The sequence below is a fragment of the Octopus sinensis genome, linkage group LG3 (assembly GCF_006345805.1).
Source record: "Octopus sinensis linkage group LG3, ASM634580v1, whole genome shotgun sequence".
In the NCBI taxonomy this organism is placed as follows: Eukaryota; Metazoa; Mollusca; class Cephalopoda; order Octopoda; family Octopodidae; genus Octopus; species Octopus sinensis.
The window spans coordinates 70,269,635-70,289,827 of record NC_042999.1 but is presented as its reverse complement, the minus strand read 5'-3'; the positions used below and the strand labels follow the sequence as shown (position 1 = coordinate 70,289,827).

Sequence of the window (20,193 nt, the reverse complement as noted above, 5' to 3'; positions counted from 1 at the left end):
GGGGCATCATAACTTTTTTCAACTTGTGGATGGACAGTCGATATGCTTTCTTGTATTTTCGTTTGCAAATATGAAATGTGAAACTAATAAAGTTAACACTATTTCGTAACAATAAGAAATGTTGGTATCAAAAAAAGGTTACCTCTTTTGATACCGACCTGCTTGAGACTATCCTCTGGGACTGAGACAAACTTTGAAACTGATTTAATTTTAAACCTTCTATCAAAGTTTCATATTAGTTTCAAAATAATGGCAAAGTTATTTGACTAATTTCTTCTTTATTTTTAAAGTTAATTAAAACGAAGGTAGTTTATTTCAACAATATGGTAATGAAAGGGTTAGATGTTTTTTTTAATGAAATTCTTGTGGCATTAATGGGAACCTCAGCCTTGTAACTGGGTTTGATACGATAATGCTTTGCCTGACAGTCCCTGTAACCGAGCAGGAGCTGGCAGAATCGTTAGCACGCCGGGCGAAATGTTTAGCAGTATTTCGTCTGCCACTACGTTCTGAGCTCAAAATCTGCCGAGGTTGACTTTGCCTTTCATCCTTTCGGGGTCGATGTATTCGACTTAATCCGTTTGTCTGTCCTTGTTTGTCCCCTCTTGTGGGTAGTAAAGAAATAGGTAAGCTGTTAACCAACCAACCAGACAAAGTGGCATCCCAACATGGTCACGACTTAGTGGTTAGGACCAGGTAAAAGAGTCATATAACTTCTATAATCATCATTTAACGTCCGTTGTCCATACTGGGATAGGTTGGATGGTGTGACAAGAGCTGGCAAGCTGGATGGTGACGGGCTGCACCAGAGTCCCGGCTGGTTTGGCATAGTTTCTATGGCTTAATGCCCTTTCTAACGCTAAACACTTTACAGAGTGTGCTGGGTGCTTTTGCGTGACGCAGCACGGTTGCTTTTATGTGGCACCGTCACGTTTACTTTTGTTGAAATGCATATGTTTTTGTCTCAAACTTTTGTAGATAATTCTAACCTCAGCCAAATGATACATGACATAAGTGTGTGGGGGAGACTTGTTAGTACTGCCTCAGACAACATCACTGGAACCCTTGCCATTATAAAATATACCTAGTCCATGCTATAGATCGATTGGCTAGGAAGGGTATCCAGTTGTAAAAATCTTGTAACATACCCAACGATAAAAATTTCTTATTGTGCATGAGATAGTGAATGCCCATGGCAAGTCACTGTACTGGAACAGACTACCTAATCATTCCAACACAAAAAGAAAACAGATACAGGCGTGGCTGTGTGGTTAGAAGCTTGCTTCCCAAGCACATGGTTCCGGGTTCAATTCCACTGCTGTGTGGTTAGAAGCTTCCCAAACATGGTTCCGGGTTCAATTCCACTGCGTGGCACCTTGGGTAAGCCTTGTGAATGGATTTGGTAGACAGAAACTGAAAGAAGCCTGTTGTGTATGTATGTATACACACGCATATATATCTGATGATATCTATAAAGTTTAAAATAATGTTCATTACATATTTTTCCTTTATTGGAGCAAATATGGCTTACAGTTGTTTCTAGTAGTCATTATAGGTACATTACTGATCAATTGAGAAAAATTGAATGACTTAAGAAAATTGATGCTACTTTCATCAGAGCCATTTCTGGTTATAACAGGTAGAGAATTGAAGGGCTGGCTAAGATCACCTGGAGTTCTTCACTAATCTAAATAATATTGTTGGCATGGAGTACAAACAGAGAGCTTCTGAAGTATTTTGCCCATATTGATAACCCCTCACTAGTAACTCTGTTTTATATATATATATATATATATATATATATATATATTGTTGTTGTTGTTGTTTGTTCCTTCTTGAGCCATGCCTGGCTCATAAGGGCCGGTTTCCGGGTTTTTGTGGCGTATGGATACCCCACCTGGATGGGACACCAGTCCATCGCAGGTGAGCTGTAAGATGCAGGAGGAAAGAGTGAAAGAAAGTTGTGGCGAAAGAGTCAGCAGAAGTTTGTCATTACCTTCTGCCGGAGCTGCATGGAGCTTAGGTGTTTCGCTCATAAACGCACACATAGCCCGGTTGGAGATTTGAACCCTCGACCACAAGTCCACTGTGCCTCTCTCTCTCTATATATATATAATTTAAATAAGCAGAAATCAAACTTTTGTTTATTCTGTTATTACCTGTACCATATGAGTGTAGTGTGCTTGCATACTCATGCCCAACAATAACATAGGTAAATGATACCGGTAGTAAGAATGGATATTCTTATCACTTAAATGGTTATTCCAACTGCTAACTCTACTTACCTATATATATCTTTTTTGGTCTAGCTGTTGTCCGTGCAACATCAATATTCCTGCTTGTGTTTGTGAAATCTTGTATTCCTGCCATAAGGCTTCATTTCCACACATGCCAGCTTAATTTAATTTGTCCTTAGTCAAAAGACACCTGTTGTTATGTCTTGTTATTTTTTTTATCGTATTTGTGTAACATTGTCCGTTTTCTGTCTTTGTTTTTGTATACATTTGCTGCTTTCTTCCAAGGAATCTAATGCTCTTAGCTTAGTTTTTCCTTGGGGCTGGCCAGATTGAAGCAATCTCAAGTATAATCAGCCAAAATTATGAAGATAATCTGGTACTTGACTGAGGAAAGAAAACTTCGAATGACCCATCCTTGTTTTCTTTGTATTGTCTATCTGGATTTTTTGTTGTCCCATTTTTGTATCACTTAACTGTTTGGATGTTTTGCGTTCCTGTCCCATTTTGTATTTATATATATATATATATATGTGTGTGTGTCTTTATGTCTGTGTTTGTCTCCCCTCCCCACTGCTTGACAACCGGTGTTGGTGCATTTACATCCCTGTAAATCATCTGGTAAAGTTACTGATAGAATAAGTATGAGGCTTTAAAAATAAAGCACTAAGGTTGATTCATTCAAGTAAAACTTCTTCAAGGTGGTGCCCTACCATGGCTACAGTCAAATGACTGAAATAAATGAAAGATAAAATGATGTGAAATTATTTCTATATTATAGGTTCAAAAAGGACTTCCCTTTTTACATTCTGCTGAGGAAAAAGCTCTGAATCGTCTTTGTCAGTTGGCCACCCATTTTAAGATGTTTAAAGGATTCATAAACAAATACTGTAAGTTTGCATTTAGATTTTCCTATCTCTTTAGAATTTTAATTATTTTGTTGTTTAGAATATCAATGTTTTAGGCTCAAATTTTGTTAAGAACTTTCAATGTCCATTTTTTTCTGGCTTAGTCTGAAGAGATAAGAGCAACAGCCATTCAATTTTTGTAAGGGCTTCTGAAATTACAGTAAAAATCCATGTAATTTATGTATTTTTTTTTTCAAAAATAAAGATAAACTAAGGGGTGTGTAAATTACATGATTAGATCGTTTCCAGAATGTTTTTAGAAATTTTTTTTTGTTGAAAAAAGAATGTATAAAATGTAAACATTTGTACCAGAAGTTGACTCATTTAATGTCAGAATAGGCTTTTACTGAAAAAGCAAGGGTTTAAATATAATGAAGTTGACTTTTATTTATGCTGGACGGTACAATTCTTACTTTTTCTGTATAAGTTTACTAAAACCATTAATGTTTATTGGTAATTAAACTTAATTTGCAACACCTGTGCATATTTATCAGCTTTGTTTTTGTTGATAATTCTTATCAACAACTTTTCCTGTGATCATGATTTGAGAAGAGGCACAGCAGTATGCTAAGGATCAGACATAATCTCTTGTGGGCAAGTGATGTAAAATAAAGTTTATGATAAACATCACAAACACTTTGTAATTTAATAACTTTTAATGTGATACCTGTTTAAACAGAAATTATTTTTATTTAATGAAAATTTAATACGATCAAATCATAAGTGAAATTATACTGAATACAACTAAATTGACAACCTTTTCCCCTTGGTCATACCGGCAATTCTGAAAACTCTTCAGTGTGAATTTTACATGAGTAGAAATTTTTTTAACAAATTTTATCCTAAAAATCACAGGTGTGCAAATTACATGTTTTTTTTTTACAGTACTTCTATGCAGCCTTCCCAGCATTAGAAGGAATTTGTTTGCTTGTGCCTCAATTACTAACTACTCATGTGCATCTTCCACAAATAAGGGTTTTTTCCCTGTAAGATTGCCCGCGATTCCAGCACATCTCTTGTGCATTCATAGTTCACATTGAGTACACTGTATAGAATGTGAATTCTTACACACTCCTCTTCTATATATTGAATATGGCCATTTCTTTACGAGTTGCAAAGTTCTGTCTTCTTTCCTACCTCCTAAAAACATCAGTCTTCACTAAGTTCACTCTGAAGCCTCTTGATTCTATCTTCTGTTTTTCTGTCTGGAAAGCAGACATAAAATGATGATGATATGCATCATCATCATCTTCATCAACATTATTTAACGTCTGCTTTCCATGCTGGCATGGGTTGGATGGTTTGACAGGAGCTGGCAAGTCAGAAGGCTGCACCAGTCTCCAGTCATCTGTTTTGGCAAGCTTTCTACAGCTGGATTTTACAACGCCAACCATTTTACAGAGTGTACTGGGTGCTCCTTACATATCACTGGCACCGGCACAGGTGCTTCATATATTGCACTGGCATGGGCAATTTTTTATGTGACACTGACACAGATGCTTTTTACCTGACATGGGTGCTTTTATGTAACACCATGCGTCATCATCATCATTTAACGTCCGTTTTCCATGCTAGCATGTGTTGGATGGTTCGACCGGGGTCTGGGGAGCCAGGAGGCTGCGCCAGGCTCCAGTCTGATCTGGCAGTGTTTCTACAGCTGGATGCCCTTCCTAATGCCAGCCACTCCATGAGTGTAGTGGGTGCTTTTTACATTCCACTGGCACAAGGGCCAGAGGAGGCTGGCAAACGGCCACGATTGGTTGTTGCATATTATCTGCCACCAGCACAGGGGCCAGAGAAGGCTGGCAAACGGCTACAATCGGTTGGTGCTTTTTACGTGCCACCGGGAGGCTGGCAAACAGCCACGATTGGTTGGTGCTTTTTATGTGCCGCTGATACGGATGCCAGTCAGGCAGCGCTGGCATCAGCCATGTTCGGATGGTGCTTTTTACATGCCACCGGCACGGGTATCACACCTACAATTTCCATTTGATTTTCATTTTGATGTTGACGTTCTTGACTCAGTAGGTCTCCATGAATGTGTAAATGTATATATCATCTTTGATTTTCAGCTTTCTGCAGTTTTCATCCAGATAGTGCTGGTTCCACAACTGGTGAAATGCATGGTGTCTACCTGATGTCTTTATGTAGTGGATTAAATACTTTGCTAGAAGACTACCAGAATGACATTTTGGAACTTGAGAAATCTGCCTTAGCTGATCCACACCTTCCTGTCAGTGAAGTCCTTCTCAAACTTCAACAGGTAAGATGTTTTTTAGGCATTTAATTATTGTGTTAGTTGAGTGGTTAATGTATGGGGATACTTCTTTGCATACCTTCTTTTCAAATCCTAAACAAACAGAAAATGATTTCATGTTGCTGTTTAGCCCCTGCCATATAAAAAGCACCTGTGCTGGTGCCACATAAAAAAATCACCTGTGCAGGTGTCATGTAAATAGCAGCTGTGCTGGTGCCATGTAGAAAGCATCCATGCTGGTGTCACATGTGAAGTACCTGTGCTAGTGCAATATAAAGAGCACCCGCTACACTGTAAAGTGGTTGGTGTTAGGAAGGGCTTCTGGCCATAGAAACCATGCCAAAGCAGACAATTGGAGCCTGGTGCAGCTGTCCCTGTTGGAAGCTCCTGTCAAACCATCCAACCCATACCAGCAAGGAAAATGGATGTTAAATGATGATAATGAATCTAGGATGAATGTGTCTTTCCTTTTTCCAGACAGGCACAGGCATGGTTGTGTGATTAAGAAGTTTGCTTGTCAACCTCCTGGTTTCAGGTTCAGTCCTACTGTGTTTCAAGTGACTTCTACTATAACCCTGTATTGGCCAAAACTTTGTCAATGGATCTGGTGGAAGGAAACTGATAGCAACTCATCATGAAAACCTGTCAGGTCATGGGGAAATATTATCTTATTTGGAAATAGGTGAGGTTTGGCAACAGTAAGAGCATCTGACTGTAGAAAAATTTACCTCAACAAATTTTGCCGGACCCATACAAGTATCTAAAACTGGAAGTTAAAACAACGATGGTGTGTGTGAGTGTGTCTTCTTGTCTTGATCTCACGTAATTGCTGTAAATGAATGCTGTTGATTTCCAATATTCTTTGGAAACATGTCTAGGCATGGGGAAATGTTACCTTACTTGGAAACTGGTAAGGGTTGGTGACAGGAAGGCTATCTGGCCAATAAACTCTATCTGACCCATACAAGCTTAAAAATGTGGATGTTAAAACATGATCAATAAACGATGGTGTGTGATTTGAAGTAAATTTTATTGCTCTTTTTTTTTAAAGCATGGCAATTAGGATATGTCTAAATTTTAGGCCTTGAAGTCTGGACATGTGTGATTGTTAGTGTGGTAGTCTGGATATGTGTGAGGACTAACATGGTAACCTGGGCCTATTCTATGTGAAGGTTAGCATGGTTGTCAGGGCATGTTGTATAAGGGTTAGCATAACAGACTGGATATGTTTCACTCTGCTGTCCAGTTAGTTTTGTTTTATGAGGGTGTGTAGCAGAAGTACATGATGTACATGTTTGTTTCAACTATCTAGGGTTTATTATGGGATTTAGGAACTTAGCACAATGTTTGAGCTTAAAAGAAATTAATATTGCATTTCTTTGGAGGATGGGTTTTACCTGACTGACTGAGATGTTTGTTTCAAAATCACATGGTTCTGGGTTCAGTCCCATTGTGTAGTATCTTGGTAAAATGTTTTCTACTTTACCCCAGGGCCAGCAAAAGACTTGTTAGTCTCACACACACACTTGTACAAGTGTATGTGGGTGTGCATACGAGGTCTGATCAATAAGTATCCAGACTGTTGCTATAGTAACAAAGCTAAAGCACAGAGTGAAGCTACCTGGCAAAGATTGACCTTGAACTCTGCTGTGCATGTGCACCAAGTTTTAATGTTCTAGTTTTAATGTTTTGGGGGAGGGGGGTCAGTTGATTAGATTGACCACAGTACGCAATTGGTACTTAATTTATCAACCCTGAGAGGATGAAAGGCAAAGTTACCCTTGGCGGAATTTGAACTCAGAGCGTAAAGGCAACATAAATACTGCTAAGCATTTCGTCCAGTGTTCTAACATTTCTGCCAGCTCACCGCCTTTCACACACCACATATTAGTTGGCCCATAACTACAGCAGAAGATACTTTCTAAAGGCACTTCACTGATTGAACTATGTGATAACAAAATGAAGTCTGTGTCTTCACAGGCATGCTTTTGCTTCCATATTTTATTAATATATTTGAATAATATTGATGTTTTTATATATTTGATTTTTTTCAGTATGAACTGCTGTTTCCTGCGTTGTCCTCTTTCTTGACAGAACTTAAACAACATGAGGTACAACTTTCATTATATAACATCATCATCATCATCATCACAATTATCATTGTTTTAACATTGCAGAATATTGGAAATAAACAACATTGCTTGTACGATAGTGACACTCATTTACAAATATCACATGATATCAAGACAAGGAAACCCAAACCTTCATGTACTCATGCGCGTGCACACACACAAACACACACTCTCTCTCTTTCTCTCAGACATACTCTCTTTTTCTCTCTCTCTCACACACACTCACACACACACACGCACACTCACACATACACACACACACTCACACACACACAAAGCTTCTTTCAGTTTCCAGTGTCGCCTTACTGGCACTTGTGTCGGTGGCACGTGAAAAGAAACATTTGAGTGAGGTCGTTGCCAGTGCCACTGGACTGGCTTCTGTGCAGGTGGCACGTAAAAAACACCATTTGAGCATGGCTGTTGCCAGTACCACCTGACTCGCCCTCGTGCTGTGGCACATAAAAGCATCCACTACACTCTCGGAGTGGTTGGCATTAGGAAGGGCATCCAGCTGTAGAAACTCTGCCAGATCAGATTGGAGCCTGGTGCAGCCATCTGGCTCGCCAGACCTCAGTCAAATCGTCCAACCTATGCTAGCATGGAGAGCGGACGTTAAACGATGATGATGATGAAACCCACTCATAAGACTTTAATCAGCCAGGGTCTATAGTAGAAAACATTTGCTCAAGGTGCCACACAGGGGAACATGCAGCCATGCCTGCACCTCTGTATAACACCTGTGTCTCTGTGAATCATCTCAATGTGCCACTTGGTTGCCTCCTTTATACCACATGTGTGTATACTGTGATTGGGAATGTGTAAAATTGCAAGTGTTGTTGTAATTTGTTGAGGCAGATTTTCTATGGCTGTGTGCCCTTTCTTACAACAACCCTCACTTGTTCAAAGCAAGGTAATATTGGGTTGTCCGGAAAGTTCAAGAAAAAGTTCAATAAATACTTGCCATTACATTTTTGATCAACCAAATATGAACCATTTTGTTGCACAATGTGTCCCCATCTTTCTTTTAACTTGAAAATATCCTCTTCCCAGAATTGAGGTGGTTTCATGGCAAAGAATTCATCAAGGTATCTTTTTACGTCATCCAAGGAATTGAAATTTCTACCATTAAGACTATTCTGCAGAGACCTGAATAAGTGGAAATCCGAAGTAGCAATATCTGGTGAATATGGAGGGTGGGGTAACACATCCCAGCTGAGCTGCAGCAATTTTTGTCTGGTTCCCAAAGCATCAAATGCCGAAAATGAACTTTCTTATCTTCCATTTTAAAGGGTTACAGAATTAATACAGGTTATAGGAACATAAACCTTCTTCCACGAAAAGATAGCTTAAACTATACTCTAAATGGAGGTGTAGTCAAATCCTATTTTATGGACTCAACGCTGTTCTAAAATAAGTCGAAAAGTAAGCTACTATAAATCAGCACAAACTTTCTGGACAACCCAATATTTCCCCATTACCAAACATGCTTTCATTTAAGTTTAGAAGTGCATGACACTATTTGTATGATGAGGATATTCATTTATAATGATTTTGTGATGTCAAGACAAGGAAAGTCCCCCCTTTGTTCTGTCTGCATACACATTTACCAATTGAGCAAGACAGTGGTGATGTTTACATTCTTTGTTGGCATTATGACCCTTTTCAAGAACTCTGGAATAAAACAAAAAAAAATAAAAGAAATTCCTTATTTAAAAACATTTAATGGTTGGTAACAAGAAGAAAATCTGTCTGTAAAACCCTGCTTCAGATAACTCCTCATCCAAATCCTTACTAGCATGGCAAATATAGACTTTAAACAAACAAACAATATCACTTTAACTAAGTCGTACTAACTTAATAATTAATTTTTATGTTCTGGGGTCGATAAAATAAGTACCAGTTGAGTACTGGGGGTCGTTGTAATTGACTTACTCCTTCTCCTGAACTTGCTGGCCTTGTGCCAAAACTTGAAACAAATTTAATATTTCATTTAATTTAATAAACATTACTTATCACATTAATAAATTAACATTAATTATTACTTCTAGGCTCATGGTTGTTATATCTTGGACAGAATTCATAAAGCTTCTATTTCTGGCGTACCAGTTGTGAAGCAGACTTTTGAAAGGTGAGTGTACTTTTACTATTTGCCAAGCACTTTTGACTTTAAGGGTATCATGAGAAGGGGCTCAACCTTCTGAGTTTTTTACAGGACTTAGAAAAACTGAAGGACTGCTGTAATAAGTGTCTGAGTCTGAGAGGGGAATACGTTGAATAAAATCATAATTAACTGTTCTTCCTATATTTTCTTTTACCTAAAGCCAAGAACTTTTCAGCACCCCCTCATATATGTACACACACACACACACACACACACACACACACACACACGCATGCATACACACACACACGCATGCATACACACACACATGTGCACTGGTTTCAGTAGTCAATTTTGATTTAAAATTCTTAGTCTGTGGTTGTGAAATAAGTATTCTGTTACTGTTGTGAATAGGCATTGGTGCTGCTATTACCAACTATGTTACAAGCATAGTGATGTACTAGCTAGAAATCTTTATATATCTAGATATATCTAAATACCCCTCAAAATATATCTAAATATCCCTCAAACTATACTCTCATCTGAAGTCGAGCTGTATTAGATTAGTTGGTCATGACTGGAACTACAGTGGTGGTTGCTGTTGCTTTGTAGATGACTTAAGTTTTATTTCTATTTCAGGCTACTTTCAAACTGTCATGGACCATTGTTTAAACATCTTTGTGCTTGGATGTTGTATGGCAAACTAATGGATCCATATAAGGAATTCTTCATCCAGGAGAGCCATGAAGCCAATGCTAGAAGTTGTGAACAGGAAGAAAATAATCAAGATGCCAAGGTAATTGCTATAGTTCCAGGAAGACCTGGGACAAAGTGGTGAGAAAGGATCTACAGGCGTTGGGACTCACAGAGGGGATTACAAAGGACCAAAACTCCTGGCGGTTTGTTGTGCTTGAAAAGACACATCAAGCTAAGTAAAAGCATGGTTGCCTTTGGATACAGGCTGTTCTCTGCATCCCTCTTCAGCTGAGCATTCCTAACCTTGTGGGTTCATGGGTGCTGGTGCCATGTAAAAAGCACCTGTACTGGTGTCATGTAAATGCACCTGTGTCATGCCGTGTAAAAGCACCCACTACACTTTGTAAAGTGGTTAGCATTAGTAAGGGCATCTAGCTGTAGAAACCATGCTTAAACATAATTGGAGCCTGCGCGGCTTTTCAGCTGGCCTGCTCCCGTCAAACTGCCCAACCTATGCTTGCATGGAAAACAGACAATGGATGACGATGATGCTTAGATTGGAAATTGTAGTTGTGATACCTGTGCTGGTGGCACGTAAAAAGCACCATCCAAACCGAACGTGGCAGATGCCAACCTCCTCTGGCACCTGTGCCGGTGGCACGTAAAAAACACCCACTACACTCACGGAGTGGTTGGCGTTAGGAAGGGTATCCAGCTGTAGAAACACTGCCAGATCAGACTGGAGCCTGGTGCAGCCTCATGGCTTCCCAGACCCTGGTCGAACCGTCCATCCTGTGCTAGCATGGAAAACGGACGTTAAACGATGATGATGATGATTATTAAACATTCATTATAAACATTAATTTGAGACAGAAGAAAGACTGATAGATCCACTGAAGGAATTTAAACCATGTATTTATTGCTTACAGGATTCTCATTGTAACCTCTGCTAAGAATATTTTACTTGACGAAAATCAGAGATATCAAAGAGAAAACTAATAGATACTGGAATATAAAGGTGGGGAAATAGAATGTATAGGCATGAGTGTGTGGTTATGATGGTTACTTCCTAATTGTGTGGTCTTGGGTTCAGTCCCACTATACAGCAACTTGAACAAGTGTTTTCTACTACAACCTTAGACTGCTCAAAGTCTTGTGACTGGATTTGGTAGACAGAAACTAAAAGAAGTCCATTGTAATACACGTGATTGTGTTTGTGAGTATTCTTGCGTAGATATGGTGTGAGCATCATCATCGTGTAAATGAAAATGTTTGTTTCAATCTTCTGTGCAAGGCATATCTTGCTAGGAAACAGGTAAGGGTTGGTGACAGGAAGAGCATCTGGCTGTGGCAAATCTGCTGCAGCAAATTCTGGCTGATCCATGCAAACATGGAAAAGTGGATGTTGATATTAAGCAGACATTTAATCTAAGGCACTCCAGCCATGCATGTCCCATCTTTTTGTGTATCCAGGACTACTTTATTCCTTTTGTGTACATCTTTTTTTTTACTTAAGACAATTTGATTTCTGAAGAAAATTTGGTTGCTATTTCAGCCTTGATTTTGCAGATCTGTGATCTGAGATGTTCTTAATTTAGGAAGAGGGGGGTGGTTAGCATTCTGTAGTGCAACTGGGTGGTGGTTGCTTGGTGAGTAATAGAGTTCTGTCACTGGAACTTTTATTCTCATTTGTCTCATATTAGCGTTTATGTTCTTTTATTCCTTTACTGGTTTCATGGAATAGTTGGAGAAAGTAAACAAAAACTTAGTGGTAGTTATGTGTAATTCTCAAAGGAAAATTGAGAGGTAATTGTAAAAAATTTAGAAATAATTTTACAAAATTAATCCAGAACCATGTGGTTAGGAAGCAAGCTTCTTACCACACAGCCATACCTACATTTGTACAATCACCAAAAAATATCTGATTTTTGTTAGGAAGCAATGTTTGGGGGACAAACACAGACACACAAACACACACATATACGGCGAGCTTCTTTCAGTTTCCGTCTACCAAATCCACTCACAAGGCTTTGGTCGGCCCGAGGCTATAGTAGAAGACACTTGCCCAAGGTGCCACGCATTGGGACTGAACCTGGAACCATGTGGTTGGTAAGCAAGCTTCTTACCACACAGCCACTTCTACGACTATGTCCATATTCCTTGAACATCTTTCTCAAAATATTGTAAGGGATTTTTCAATGTTGCTTTGTACTCTCTTTTATTGATAAGAAACAAGGAGTTTATGTTATCCGTGCTGACCTCCTACCATCATATATTGGATACCAAGTGGCCAAAAAAATTCTGTTTGTTGGAGAGTCCATTAAAATGTTTGATACCCAAAAGTTAACACCAGAAATTAAGAAACTAGGTGAGTCTTTTAACTAATTTAATTAACTTCCCGATTCTTAATATTTGAAATGAGATGTTAATATGATTATTTTTCAGGTTATTAATTAATCCTACCACATAAAAAGTGTTGGTGCTGGTTCCATGTAAAAATATGGTAGTGGTGCCACATGAAAAGCACTGGTGCTGATGCCACATAAAAGGCACTTTTAATTTCTTTGATGTAATATACCTTTTAGTATTAAATATTTTAATTTTAAGAAAAATATTCTGTGATTTTTTTACTAATTTTTTTTTTCTTTTTTGTTATTAGAAAACTCTTTGAGAAAAGGACAAGAAAATTTTTCTAAAGACCTCTTCAAACTATCACAGGAAAAGAATTTTAATCAAATCAACTTCAGAGAAACTGTCAATGCCATCCGAGGGTTTGTTGCTGAAGTAAGGATTTTAAAAAAATATCTTCATTTCAAATATCATTGCTTTGCAAAGTATTTTACTTATCTAACGTGACAAGCTGGCAGAATCATTAGCTTTGCGGTATTTCGTCTGTCTTTATGTTCTGAGTTCAAATTTTGCTGTGGACACTAAACTCTGCTTGCGAAGACCTGTTGAGGCAAGTGAAATCGAAATCACATTTGATGACTGGCATTCGTGCTAGTGGAGCGCTAAGAGCACCATCCAAGCATGATCATTGCCAGAGCAGCTGACTGGCTTCCGTGCTGAGTGCATGTAAAAAGCACCATTCGAGCATGATCGTTACTAGTGTCGCCTTACTGGCACTTGTGCTGGTGGCATGTGAAAAAACATTCGAGCGAGGTTGTTGCCAGTGCTGCTGGACTGGCTCCTGTGCAGGTGGCACGTAAAAAACACCATTTGAGCGTGGCTGTTGCCAGTACCGCCTGACTGGCCATCGTGCTGGTGGCACGTTAAAGCACCCTCTACACTCTCGGAGTGGTTGGCGTTAAGTAGGGCATCCAGCTATACAAACTCTGCCAGATCAAGATTGGAGCCTGGTGCAGCCATCTGGTTCGTCAGTTCTCAGTCAAATCGTCCAACCCATGCTAGTATGGAAAGTGGATGTTAGATGACGACGACGATGATGATAATGATGATATTGATTTTATCAGTCATCCTTTCAGGGTCAATAAAATCCCAGCTGAGTACTGGGTAGCTGATGTAATTGACTCAACCCTCTTCTGAACTTGCTTGCCTTATGCCAAAATTTGGAAGCATTATTAAGGCAGCATTACGGTGGCAAGGTGGTAGAATCGTGTTGGCACACTGGGCAAAATCCTTTGCAGCTTTTCATCTGTCTTTTATGTTCCGAGTTCAAATTCTGCTGAGGTTGACTTTGCCTTTCATCATTTTGGAGTTGAAGAAATAAGAACCAGTTGAGCACTGGGGCCAATGTCATCAACTTGCCTCCTCCCGCCAAATTGGTGACCTGGTGCCAAAATTTGAAACCAACATTACACTTATGTCAGTTTGATAATATACAATACCAGTGATGTAGTGGGGAAGATGTAATCTATAACTGTACCAGCCCTTTTTCCAAAATGTGTGGCTTTGTGCTTGTCTTAAAAATCAATATTATGCTTAATATAATATGTAATGGAATCAGTAGAGTATTCTTTTCTTTTCGACTCTAGACACAAGGCCTGAAATTTTTGGGGAGGTGTGTCAGTTGATTAGATCGACTCCAGTACACAACTGGTACTTAATTTATTGACCCCAAAAGGATGAAAGGCAAAGTGGACCTTGGCAGAATTTGAACTCAGAATGTAAAGACAGACGAAATACCTATTTCTTTATTACCCACAAGGGGCTAAACATAGAGGGGACAAACAACGACAGACAGGTATTAAGTCGACTACATCGACACCAGTGCGTAACTGGTACTTAATTTATCGACCCCGAAAGGATGAAAGGCAAAGTCGACCTTGGCGGAATTTGAACTCACAACGTAACGGCAGACAAAATACCGCTAAGCATTTCGCCCGGCATGCTAACGTTTCTTATTTCTTTATTGCCCACAAGGGGCTAAACAGAAGGGACAAACAAGGACAGACAAAGGGATTAAATCGATTAGATTGACCCCAACACGTAACTGGTTCTTAATTTATCGACCCCAAAAGGATGAAAGGCAAAGTCGACCTCGGTGGAATTTGAATTCAGAATGTAAAGACAGACGAAATACCGCTGTGCATTTCGCCCGGCATGCTAATGATTCTGCCAGTTCACGGCCTTGGAATCAGTAGAGTTTTGAACAAAATCTGTTATTTATTTTTAAACTTATTTCAGTCATTGGACTGCGGCCATGCTAGCACACCATCTTGAAGGTTTTAGTTGAACAAGTTAACACCAGTATTTATTCTTGTTAACTCTGATACTCTTCTATTAATCACTTTTGTTGAACTGTTAAGTTACGGAGATGTAAACAAACACCAGTTGTGAAGCAGTGTAGGTTCAAACATAGACATACACACAGACACACGATGGACTTCTACATCTATCAAATTCACTTGCAAGGTATTGCTTGGCTTTATGTCCATTCCTTCATGGTCTGGATACCAAATCTTGTCATGGTTTATGGTATGTAGTTGTCTCCCTTCATTTTCTAAGTTTGAATTTAGTGAGATTACTTTTGCATTTCGTCCTTTCAAGGATTGATAAAATGCAGCACCAGTCAAATACTGGAGCTGATTTAATTGATAGCTCTCTGCCCCTAATCTTGTAACCTCGTATCTAGGTTTGAAATAAAAATTGTATTTAACTTAAGGTGGTGGACTGCAAAAAAATGGTAGAATGTTGGACAAAATGCTTTGTGGTATTTAGGTATGTCCCTTTACATCCAGATTTGGCCCTGGTTGATTTTTGCCTTTCATCTTTCTGGGGATCATTAAATTAAGTAGGAGTCAAGAAATAGGGTCGGTATATTTGATTGTTCCATCATTGTTGTTTTATGTCCATTTTCCAGTAAGTTGGACAAACTGGCTCTAATTGTGTTCAAATTTGGAGTTATATACACACACACTCTTATATATTTCTATCTGACGGGTGCTTACAAAGTTCATGTGTACCAAATTTCACTCCCACCACTTAGAATGACTGAAGTTTTGGTGGAATACACTTGCTCAGTGTACCAGACATTAACATAAACCCCAGAGCCACAGGATTTTCAATTGAACTTCTTAAATCACATGCCACATGCTTGTACCTTTGGTTCATTTTTTAAATTTTATAATTAATTGTTTTCTACTCACTGATTCAAAATAATAATTTTTTTCTCTATTTTGTAGCAACTCTGGTTGTTAGTTGTCGAAGACTCTGATATATTTGGACAGTTGAATCTACTAAAGGACATCTTTTTATTTGGTCGAGGTGACCTCTATCAGTCCTTCATAGACACAGCTCATTCATTACTCATCTCAATCCCTCAGTACAACACTGAGCATGGTAAGTCCTGAAAATATTCTCTTAATTTTAACTGTGTAGTTTAAATCTTTTACAGACCATAGTCTGTGTCAATTAATTGTGGAAAATATTGAAAAGTTAAGGGGAATTTAGTAAAATAACTAGCAACTGTTTGGAATGTAACTTATCTGATGGTATCTCTATGAAATTTGGTTTGAAAGTTTAGATTTAAATATGATCACTTCAAAATGGATGCTTTATTTATAAAAACAGCAGACTCAGGCAGGTTGCAATTAAGAGGGGTTAAAATATTTTTCATATGTAATGTTTTTTTTTGTAAGGAACTCTGATTTAAACACTGCATCTGTTTTGCTGGAATTTTTTAGATAACACTTGCAGCGTGGAAGGTGTTTATAAGCCATTTAAAAACACACAGAAGCCATTAGATTCACTTCAACATTTAAATTTAATTTGTCAAAATATTTTCGTCACTTTGAAACCACAACTTGTTCACTGACAAAATTCCGTGCAGCACGGAATTTTGTCATTGAACAGGTCTAACTGTTTTTGTGTAATTTTAAATGGTTTATAAACACCTTCCATGCTCCAATTGTTTTTGTTTCAGCAAATGATCTCAGATCAGGTCACTTGCTATGCAAGTACATCTCCATAAATCTTTAGATAATATTCTTTCAAATTTTGGCTCAAATCCAGAAATTTTAGTGGAGGGTTAGTCCATTATATCAACTCCAGTACTTGACTGGTACTTTATTTTATCAGGCAAAGTTGACCTTAAGCAGGATTTGAACTCAAAATGTAAAGAGCCAGAAGACATCCTATCAAACATTTTTTCTAGCTTGGAATGATTCAAGTTCTGAGTTCAAATTCTGCCGAGGTTGACTTTGCCTTTCATCTTTTTGGGGTTGATTAAATAAATACCAGTTACGCACTGGGGTTGATATAATCGACTTAATGAGTTTGTCCGTCCTTGATTGTCCCCTCTGTGTGTAGCTCCTTGTGGGTAGTAAAGAAATAAAATTGAGATGGTTGGATAATGTCCATAGTCTCAGTGCACCATGTCTTCTTCTTGTCTTGAGACAGCATTCATCCTCAATGCTGCATCTCTCACAAACGCCGACCAGGCCTGGCGATTTGAGGCTAACAGCAGCGTTATCTCCAACCACTCCCTATTCCAGCGGCGAACGCCGTAGACATGGGGGCCTAGGTTGGGTTCCAGATCAGCCTTGACTGTCATCAGCCAGGTTTTTCATTGTCCACCACATCGTTTTTGCCAACACTGAAGGGGAGCTGGGGCAATTGCTTTGTAGATGAATTCTCCTGGTTGACGATGGAGGGCATGACCCAGCCAATGCAGATGTCTCGTTGGAGGGAGGTGATTTAGCACTGGTGTTGCACCGAATTGTTGGAGACAAAGTAATGCCATCATACACGAAGGATGTGGCCATGCTTGGAAACCCAGCTGGTAAGTCTAATGATGAACCCTATAGAAGAGCTACCTGAAAAGTCAACTCCCATGATTGTCCTAGGAATAGTTGGCAGAGAAAATGGGCGAATAGATAGTTGTATTTAATACTAATTAACTATATTTAAATAATCAATTAACAATTATATATTAAAATCAAAACTGTTTCTTTTTTTTAATAATTTTGTAAATAATTTTCAGAATTAAATTCCGTATTCCGAGCTGGTATCTGTAATACACTCTGGGAAAATGACAGTTATTTACACAATTTCCAGCTCACTTGTAAAACTGGTACTGGCGGTATGTATAAAATCATTATTTTAGAAATTGTTTTTATCAACAGGATTACTGATGAGAAAGTGTTTTTTAAAGTGTTAAAACTGTCTATTGCACTTTATAGTCTTTTTGTGTTTTGATGGGGTTATTGGCAGAAAGGGCATCAGGTTCTAAAACAATATCTCAATAATATATATATATCATCATCATCATCATCATCATTTAGCGTCCGTTCTCCATGCTAGCATGGGTTGGACGGTTCAACTGGGGTCTGTGAAGCTGGAAGGCTTCATCAGGCCCAGTCAGATCTGGCAGTGTTTCTACGGCTGGATGCCCTTCCTAACGCCAACCACTCCGTGAGTGTAGTGGGTGCTTTTTACGTGCCACCCGCACAGGTGCCAGACAGAGCTGGCAAACGGCCACGAACGGATGGTGCTTTTACGTGTCACCGGCACGGGGCCAGGCGAGGCTGGCAACGGACATGAACGGATGGTGCTTTTACGTGCCACCAACACGGGGGCCAGACAGAGCTGGCAAACGGCCACGAAACGGATGGTGCTTTTACGTGTCACCGGTACAGGGGCCAGGCGAGGCTGGCAACGGACACGAAAGGATGGTGCTTTTACGTGTCACCGGCACGAGGGCCAGGCGAGCGAACGGATGGTGCTTTTACATGCCACCGACACGGGGGCCAGACAGGGCTGGCAAACGGCCATGAACGGATAGTGCTTTTACGTGTCACCGGCACGGGGACCAGACAGAGCTGGCAAACGGCCACGAACGGATGGTGCTTTTACGTGTCACCGGCACGGGGGCCAGGCCAGGCTGGCAACGAACACGAACGGATGGTGCTTTTACGTGCCACCGACACGGGGGCCAGTCAGAGCTGGCAAACGGCCACGAACGGATGGTGCTTTTACGTGTCACCTGCATGGGGGCCCTGATGTTGATCGACCTCAATTTGGTTCTGCTTTCTGATATTTGGTTTGATTTTGATTTTGACTGTTCTCAATGGTCTTGCCGGGTTTTCTCACGCACATCATACTTCCAAAGGTCTCGGTCACTGGTCATTTCCTTGGTGAGACCTAAAGTTCAAAGGTCGTGCTTCACCACCTCGACCCAGGTTTTCCTGGGTCTACCTCTTCCACAGGTCCCCTATATATATATTAGAAAAATCAGCATAAAAACAAATGTATGTATGTATGTACCGTAAATTCTTGAGTATAATCCGCATTTTTTCCCCCAAATTTAAAGGTCAAAATCCCTAGTGTGTATTATGCACGAGGTTAAAAATGAAAATTATTTCCTATGCAATGTCCAAGTCTCTATTTGTTGCCCGGCAATGTTTATTCAGACGCATTTTGCGATGTTGGGCGCAAAAATACCTTAACCCTTTAGTGTTCGCATTATTCTGCCAAAATTAATGCTTCTTCATCTACATTGTTTTGAATTATGATAAAGAAATAAAGAAATAACAGTAATAACGTTCAATAAATGTTGTTTACTGCAAGTTATGAATGGTTTAACCCTTTAGCATTTAAACCGGCCATATCCGGCCAAAAGTATTCTGCCTATTTTATGTTGAAACTGGCCAGATCTGGTCTCTCACACCAACCCTACAATATCGTTTTAAAAATTAACAGCTTCCTCATCAAAATTAATCTTGTAGCCATGAGATTTTGATGAGGAAGCTGTTAATTTTTAAAACGATATTGTAGGGTTGGTGTGAGAGACCAGATCTGGCCAGTTTCAACATAAAATAGGCAGAATACTTTTGGCCGGATATGGCCGGTTTAAATGCTAAAGGGTTAAACCATTCATAACTTGCAGTAAACAACATTTATTGAACGTTATTACTGTTATTCCTTTATTTTCTGCAAACAAAATGCACAAAAAAGCTACATGTTTGCATTATGTTATATATACAATAATAATAAAGGACGTTACTGTATACATTTTTACGAACCAAGGACGTTATATAGACCTCCTTGACTGAAGTTAGAGAAGGGGTGCGAATTATACACAAGGCTTAGGTTTTTCAGAGGTACAGCCCCCTAAAATCCCCTGCGGATTATACTTGAGGATTTACAGTATGTATCCATGTATGCATGCATCTCATACACCTGTTCAAGGAATTGTAAATTTTCAAATTTTAGATTTAAATTTTAGCTGATATTTAATTTTCTTTTTTATTTTTCATTACTATATTTCCTTGTTTGATTTTGTTTTAGATCGACCAAGTAATGTCAACGTGTTCAGTGGTACTGTACTAAATGCTCTTGGTTTAACCTATACTGTACAATGGCCCCTCCACATATTTTTCACTCCGTCTGTGTTAGAAAAGTG

General features: G+C 39.1%; 1 protein-coding gene across 2 annotated transcripts in view; it reads left to right on the top strand.

Moving 5' to 3' along the window:
- Positions 1-20,193, top strand: part of LOC115209911 (gamma-tubulin complex component 4) — a 34,497-nt gene that overhangs the window by 1,202 nt on the left and 13,102 nt on the right. For both annotated transcript variants that reach the window (XM_036501073.1, XM_029778510.2), the window contains 10 exons: positions 3,016-3,124; positions 5,215-5,405; positions 7,454-7,510; positions 9,580-9,659; positions 10,272-10,428; positions 12,558-12,696; positions 12,988-13,112; positions 15,974-16,130; positions 17,773-17,871; positions 20,079-20,190. In XM_036501073.1, the coding sequence (XP_036356966.1) occupies positions 3,016-3,124; positions 5,215-5,405; positions 7,454-7,510; positions 9,580-9,659; positions 10,272-10,428; positions 12,558-12,696; positions 12,988-13,112; positions 15,974-16,130; positions 17,773-17,871; positions 20,079-20,190 (1,226 nt within the window). The remainder of the gene's footprint in view (positions 1-3,015; positions 3,125-5,214; positions 5,406-7,453; positions 7,511-9,579; positions 9,660-10,271; positions 10,429-12,557; positions 12,697-12,987; positions 13,113-15,973; positions 16,131-17,772; positions 17,872-20,078; positions 20,191-20,193) is intronic.